Source organism: Conger conger, chromosome 5 (genome assembly GCF_963514075.1).
Source record: "Conger conger chromosome 5, fConCon1.1, whole genome shotgun sequence".
In the NCBI taxonomy this organism is placed as follows: Eukaryota; Metazoa; Chordata; class Actinopteri; order Anguilliformes; family Congridae; genus Conger; species Conger conger.
This window is the reverse complement of record NC_083764.1, coordinates 1,887,505-1,895,004: the sequence shown is the minus strand read 5'-3', so window position 1 is coordinate 1,895,004 and position 7,500 is coordinate 1,887,505. Positions and strand designations below refer to the sequence as shown.

Here is a 7,500-nt window from a genome sequence, read left to right as displayed (position 1 = left end):
CATTGGCCCATGCTGAACCACATGCTGTAAAGCAGCACCCCATTGGCCCACACTGAACCATAGGCTGTAAACCAGCACCCCATTGGCCCACACTGAACCACACAGCTATAAACCAGCACCCCATTGGCCCATGCTGAACCACACAGCTATAAACCAGCACCCCATTGGCCCATGCTGAACCACACAGCTATAAACCAGCACCCCATTGGCCCATGCTGAACCATAGGCTGTAAACCACCACCCCATTGGCCCATGCTGAACCACATGCTGTAAAGCAGCACCCCATTGGCCCACTCACCTGTGAACACACTCTGTATGATGTCTTCAGTTTTCACCGCTGGCTTCACTGACCCTGAAATGCACAATGAAATGCACCTTGTAATAACACACAGAGCCAGGGACCTGTAGACTGGGGTGTGTAATAACACACAGAGCCAGGGACCTGTGGACTGGGGTGTGTAATAACACACAGAGCCAGGGACCTGTAGACTGTGGTGTGTAATAACACACAGAGCCAGGGACCTGTAGACTGTGGTGTGTAATAACACACAGAGCCAGGGACCTGTAGACTGTGGTGTGTAATAACACACAGAGCCAGGGACCTGTAGACTGGGGTGTGTAATAACACACAGAGCCAGGGACCTGTAGACTGTGGTGTGTAATAACACACAGAGCCAGGGACCTGTAGACTGGGGTGTGTAATAACACACAGAGCCAGGGACCTGTAGACTGTGGTGTGTAATAACACACAGAGCCAGGGACCTGTAGACTGGGGTGTGTAATAACACACAGAGCCAGGGACCTGTAGACTGTGGTGTGTAATAACACACAGAGCCAGGGACCTGCAGACTGGGGTGTGTAATAACACACAGAGCCAGGGACCTGTAGACTGTGGTGTGTAATAACACACAGAGCCAGGGACCTGTAGACTGTGGTGTGTAATAAGACACAGACTCAGATACCTGTAGACTGTGGTGTGTAATAACACACAGAGCCAGGGACCTGTAGACTGTGGTGTGTAATAACACACAGACTCAGATACCTGTAGACTGTGGTGTGTAATAACACACAGAGCCAGGGACCTGTAGACTGGGGTGTGTAATAACACACAGACTCGGATACCTGTAGACTGGGGGGCGTGGGTGATCTGGGACGGGGTCTTGGGGGTGATGCAGGGGGCGTGGTTGACCCCGTTCTCTGCTGGAGAAGGTTTTGGCTCAGTGTTGGGTTCAGCTGGGGTGTCTCCACTGGGCTCCACCTGAAACCAGGCAGGCAGGGTTACCTGGAGAGCCTCTCACAGGTAAAGAGCTGATACAGCACGTCAACCCAGGGGAGGAGGGAGAATTAAGCACAGGGAACTGCGTACACAACACCTAATCTCTACAGCCAATCAGCATTAGCCACACATCAGCTCATCCCAAACACCCAAACACAACACAAACACAAACACCCAAACACAACACAAACACAAACACACAAACACCCAAACACACCACAAACACAAACACCCAAACACAACACAAACACAAACACCCAAACACACCCAAACACAACACAAACACAAACACCCAAAAACAACACAAACACAACACAAACACAAACACCCAAAAACAACAGAATGCAGAAACACACAGGATATGGAGGTCAGTTGAATTCTGCTGTCTTTAGACTGAGCCATAGTGCTGAATCGTGTCTCATCATCTTCAGACTGGTAGTTCAGAAAGAACACACAACAATGACCACCACCTCACAAACACAACAATGACCATCACCACATTAACACAAGAATAACCAACACATAATAATGTCTGCTGTCCTGTAATCACACATGACAATCACTTGACATCATTAACTAGAAATTCAGATATTCTTTAAAAACATTTGAAACATTCCAACTGCAGAAACACACAAAATCTCCACTCAATATGTATGCATTTTAAAATCAAACCCAGCAGCTGCAGCCGCCTGGCTCTCACTCACATGACGTCTGTACACAAACACTCACACTAACGCCGGAGCTAATGCTGTGCAGGAGCAGGTGAACAGGTGTGCAGGTGAACAGGAGCGTACCTGTGCCCAGGTGTGCAGGGTGTACACATAGCTCTGATACCCCACTCTCCTCAGCATGGTCAGCCAGGTACACTCTCTCCCTCTCTCTCTGTCTCCTGCTCTACGTCTCTCCGCTGGTCTGTCTGTCTGTCTCACTATCTCTCTCTCCCTCCCTCCCTCCCTCCCTCTCCCTCTCTCTCTCTCCCTCCCTCCCTCCCTCCCTCTCTCTCTCCCTCTCCCTCCCTCTCTCACTCTCTCCCCCCCTCTCTCTCTCCCTCCCTCCCTCCCTCTCTCTCTCTCCCTCTCCCTCCCTCTCTCACTCTCTCTCTCCCTCTCTCTCCCTCTCTCTCCATCTCTCTCCCTCCCTCCCTCCCCTCTCTCTCCCTCTCTCTCTCTCCCTCTCTCTCCCTCCCTCCCTCTCTCTCTCTCTCTCTCTCTCTCTCTCGCCCTGCCCCCTGTAGTGCTGGCCCTTTAAGAGAATCCCTCAGACAGACACAGCTCCTCCGACAGACAGAACTGAGATGTTTTGGGCTTTATAAACATGCAACGAAGACCCATGGAAGTGACATCACAGGAAGGGCATGAGCGGCACGAGGCCCCGCCCACCTCCTCGCTGACCACTTCCTCCTCCTCCAGAGTGAGCGCAGCGAGCTGATTGGCTCTCTGCTCCATCAGGCTGACGTATCGGATTGGGTTGGACAGAGCCTCGATCACATCTGCACAGGAGAAGAGAGGAGGTGGATTATCACATCACTCCTTATTATTAAATCTTTTTTATTAAATCTTTATTATTAAAGTGTTATTTTAACAGAGAGCTGGCTGCTGGCTCCATCTATGGGTTAATACAGGTACTGCATGGATGTGGGATTTACCTGCATAGGTGTCAGGAACGTAGTCCTTGACTTCTATGTAGACAAACAGTGCAGGTAGAGTCAGAGCCTGGTGCCTCTCGTTCCTCAGGCCGATGTAGTGGAACCCTAAAACCCAGAGCCACTCAGCATGAGCGTCTATGGTACCCCAGAGCAGCATAGCGATTGGCTGTTAAGGTTAACTCTGGTACCTGGCCGGATGGCGGACACCGGGACGACGCGATGGCCGATGAACTTCCCTCCTTCCTCAAACACAGCGATCCGCAGGGAGGCCAGAGTGGGCAGAACCACCTGAAACACATGCCGGTATATTACTGAACTACATTACCCATCGTGCACTGCAACAGAAATGTTGGGAAGTGTAAAGAAATATGTTTACTTAATGGCCCCTGCAGGAAGTACACCACTTTAGGCTTAGCAAAACGGAAAGTGAGTTTGCAGATAGAAATGACCATTTTTTTAATGCTCGCAAGCATTTAAAACTCTTTGTCTGAGGCATTAGAAGAGTGAAGTTCTTTTTGCCTTCTGTTCTGTTTTACCTTCTTGAAAACGATGGCCTCTTCCTCCCAGACTGTGTTGGTGGCGCTTCCTTGCGATGTTTTTGTTCGGAAGGCTTTCCTCCTGGTGTCCACAGGCAGGCCGAACATGTCGATCTCCACATACACCTTCTTATCCGACAGGAACTGCCCCGATATGATCTGTGAGGCCGCCCACAGAAGGTCACTCTCGTTTCCGAACAAAGAGACACCTCCCTCTCTACAGCAGAGCTCCCTCTCTACAGCAGAGCTCCCTCTCTACAGACCACCCTCTCTACAGACCACCCTCTCTACACAGACCACCCTCTCTACAGCAGAGCTCCCTCTCTACAGACCACCCTCTCTACAGACCACCCTCTCTACACAGACCACCCTCTCTACAGCAGAGCTCCCTCTCTACAGCAGAGCTCCCTCTCTACAGACCACCCTCTCTACAGACCACCCTCTCTACACAGACCACCCTCTCTACAGCAGACCACCCTCTCTACAGACCACCCTCTCTACAGCAGAGCTCCCTCTCTACAGACCACCCTCTCTACGGACCACCCTCTCTACAGACCACCCTCTCTCCAGCAGACCACCCTCTCTACAGACCACCCTCTCTACAGACCACCCTCTCAACAGCAGAGCTCCCTCTCTACACAGACCACCCTCTCTACAGACCACCCTCTCTACACAGACCACCCTCTCTACAGCAGAGCTCCCTCTCTACAGACCACCCTCTCTACAGACCACCCTCTCTACACAGACCACCCTCTCTACAGCAGAGCTCCCTCTCTACAGCAGAGCTCCCTCTCTACAGACCACCCTCTCTACAGACCACCCTCTCTACACAGACCACCCTCTCTACAGCAGACCACCCTCTCTACAGACCACCCTCTCTACAGCAGAGCTCCCTCTCTACAGACCACCCTCTCTACGGACCACCCTCTCTACAGACCACCCTCTCTCCAGCAGACCACCCTCTCTACAGACCACCCTCTCTACAGACCACCCTCTCAACAGCAGAGCTCCCTCTCTACACAGACCACCCTCTCTACAGACCACCCTCTCTACACAGACCACCCTCTCTACAGCAGAGCTCCACTCTGCACACACGGCACGCCTCAGTGTGTTGTGTGTCGGGGGGGTCACTAGCATGTCTGTAGATGGTCAGTAAACTCACCTTCACTGACAGAGTGTTGGCTACGATGCCGTCCACCGTGCTCTCAGTGAAGGGGTCAAAGTGCTTATCAGGGCGTCTCATGAACTCGGGTTTGAGTCGATATCCACTCTTCCCATTGTACTCGAACATGCCCAGGTTCAGCTGCATGGCCAGGTCTGGAGAACCACACACACACACACACACACATCATAAACACACACACACATCATAAACACATCATAAACACACGCACACACATACATCATAAACACACACACACACACACATCATAAACACACACACATCATAAACACACACACACATCATAAACACACACACACACACACACATCATAAACACACACACACACACACACACACACACATCATAAATACACACACACACACACACTCACACACACACACATACATCATAAACACACACACACACATCATAAACACACACACACATCATAAACACACACACACATACACATACATCATAAACACACACACACACACACATCATAAACACACACACACACACACACACACATCATAAATACACACACACACACACACACACACATCACACACACATTAAAAACACATCATAAACGCAATGCACTTTATTCACAAGTCAGTGCACAAGTGTTTGAACACACTGGAGAAACCATAGTGATATATTAAAAAACACAACACTAACCATGTGAATATAGTTATTCAGAGTTTCGGGGTGAAGTGTATAGTGATGTCACATTGTGATGTCACACTGCGATGGACTCTGATTGGCTCTCTCACCTATGGTCTGGAAGTTGAGGGCCACAAGCTGGCAGCCGGCGTTCCAGAAGACCTGGGGCATGTAGTTGGAGGAGTCCACCCGCGTTCCTTTAGGATACAGCCGGCTCAGCTGCCTCTTATTGTATCTGAGCAGAGCGGGTTACAGACACTAACAAGGGCTGGGATTGGCTAGCACTGAAGCCAAACAGGGCTGGGATTGGCTAGCACTGAAGCTAAACAGGGCTGGGATTGGCTAGCACTGAAGCTGAACAGGGCTGGGATTGGCTAGCACTGAAGCTAAACAGGGCTGGGATTGGCTAGCACTGAAGCTGAACAGGGCTGGGATTGGCTAGCACTGAAGCTAAACAGGGCTGGGATTGGCTAGCACTGAAGCTAAACAGGGCTGGGATTGGCTAGCACTGAACCTAAACAGGGCTGGGATTGGCTAGCACTGAAGCTAAACAGGGCTGGGATTGGCTAGCACTGAACCTAAACAGGGCTGGGATTGGCTAGCACTGAAGCTAAACAGGGCTGGGATTGGCTAGCACTGAAGCTAAACAGGGCTGGGATTGGCTAGCACTGAAGCTAAACAGTGCTGGGGCTGGTTAGTATTGAATAAGATGGGCTGGGATTGGTTAGTACTGAATAAGGGCTGGCATTGGTTAGTGCTGAATAAGCAGGGTTGGGATTGGTTAATGCTGAATAAGCAGGGTTGGGATTGGTTAGTGCTGAATAAGCAGGGCTGGGATTGGTTAGTGCTGAATAAGCAGGGTTGGGATTGGTTATATGAGCTGTAAGGATACTCCACAAACTCCACAGGAGACTTGGTGAGCTGTTCCAGCGCTTTAGTCTCCACAAATGAAGACATCTGATAACTGCGGCTGATTTCTGTGGGAAAACATGAACACTCATCCTCCAGAGCTGTGAGAGACCGACCAACTGTTCATTACACAGCCTCACACAACCTCACACAGCCTGACACAGCCTGACACAGCCTGACACAACCTCACACAGCCTGACACAGCCTGACACAACCTCACACAGCCTCACACAGCCTCTTCATGCTGCCCTCACTCTTGATTCCCCATATCACCATGGTTACCCTGTCACTCACTCTTGGATTCCCCATATCACCATGGTTACCCTGTCACTCACTTTTGGAGGCCTCAAAGCTGTTGAACTTGACAGGCTGGATGTAGTTCACCAAGTTGGACATTTCCTCCGTAGCAAACGCCTCACTTCCTGCTGTACCCTGGACGTGAAACCAATCAGGGGCAGAGACATAAACCAGTCAGAGAGACGAACCAATCAGAGCGACAGTCCACTTATGGACAGAGACACTACTAACCAACAATGGAGTGACCAACCAGCTGGATTAGCTGAGTAAAGGATACATACTTTGGTCATTAAATTATTACATTTACAGGTAAAACACGTTAGGTTTAACATGTAAATAAAAACCAGGGATGGTGTTATACTCAGGATGCACACTAGAGGGCGGGCTTAGCATACTAAACGATGACAGGATTTCCACAGAGCCATGAAGGCCAGTGAGAGAGCCCTCCTCAGGGCAGAGAAACACGGCTGTGGGCCTCTGCTCTGGGGCTCACAGTAAGGGGTCGTGTGGATGTTTCGGAGCGGGGCTCACAGTAAGGGGTCGTGTGGATGTTTCGGAGCGGGGCTCACAGTAAGGTGTGGATGTTTCGGAGCGGGGCTCACCTGAGGACAGGTGTATGACACCTCCTTCATGAGCCAGAGCTCATATGATATAAGTTCACAGAATAAGACGAATCAGTAAAGACCCCGGGCTGAAGACGGAGAACACGGATGAACACGGGGTGAACACGGGGAGAACACGGAGAACACGGAGTGAACACGGGGTGAACACGGGGAGAACACGGAGAACACGGAGTGAACACGGGGTGAACACGGAGTGAACACGGGGAGAACACGGATAACAGCTCCATACCTCGTCCATGGAGGACTTTTTACCATCATCATCTTCATCTTCATCATCCTCGCTCTCTGCCTCCACCTCTCCTAGAAGTCAAAGGTCACAAAGATAAGCTAAGGTCAGCTGTTCTCACACAAAAAACAACTGGGGGAAACTTGTGGGGTTAGGG

The 7,500-nt window shown here is 50.6% G+C and overlaps 1 protein-coding gene across 1 annotated transcript in view; it reads right to left on the bottom strand.

Annotated features, from left to right (window-relative positions):
- Nucleotides 1-7,500, bottom strand: part of LOC133127983 (1-phosphatidylinositol 4,5-bisphosphate phosphodiesterase beta-1-like) — a 109,183-nt gene that overhangs the window by 17,359 nt on the left and 84,324 nt on the right. Inside the window, exons 15-25 of the mRNA XM_061241146.1 lie at nucleotides 7,347-7,417; nucleotides 6,533-6,629; nucleotides 6,181-6,265; nucleotides 5,399-5,523; nucleotides 4,620-4,774; nucleotides 3,458-3,616; nucleotides 3,110-3,209; nucleotides 2,922-3,026; nucleotides 2,656-2,765; nucleotides 1,123-1,258; nucleotides 299-352 (exon numbers count right to left, since the gene is read on the bottom strand). Coding sequence (XP_061097130.1) covers nucleotides 299-352; nucleotides 1,123-1,258; nucleotides 2,656-2,765; nucleotides 2,922-3,026; nucleotides 3,110-3,209; nucleotides 3,458-3,616; nucleotides 4,620-4,774; nucleotides 5,399-5,523; nucleotides 6,181-6,265; nucleotides 6,533-6,629; nucleotides 7,347-7,417 — 1,197 coding nt within the window. The remainder of the gene's footprint in view (nucleotides 1-298; nucleotides 353-1,122; nucleotides 1,259-2,655; nucleotides 2,766-2,921; nucleotides 3,027-3,109; nucleotides 3,210-3,457; nucleotides 3,617-4,619; nucleotides 4,775-5,398; nucleotides 5,524-6,180; nucleotides 6,266-6,532; nucleotides 6,630-7,346; nucleotides 7,418-7,500) is intronic.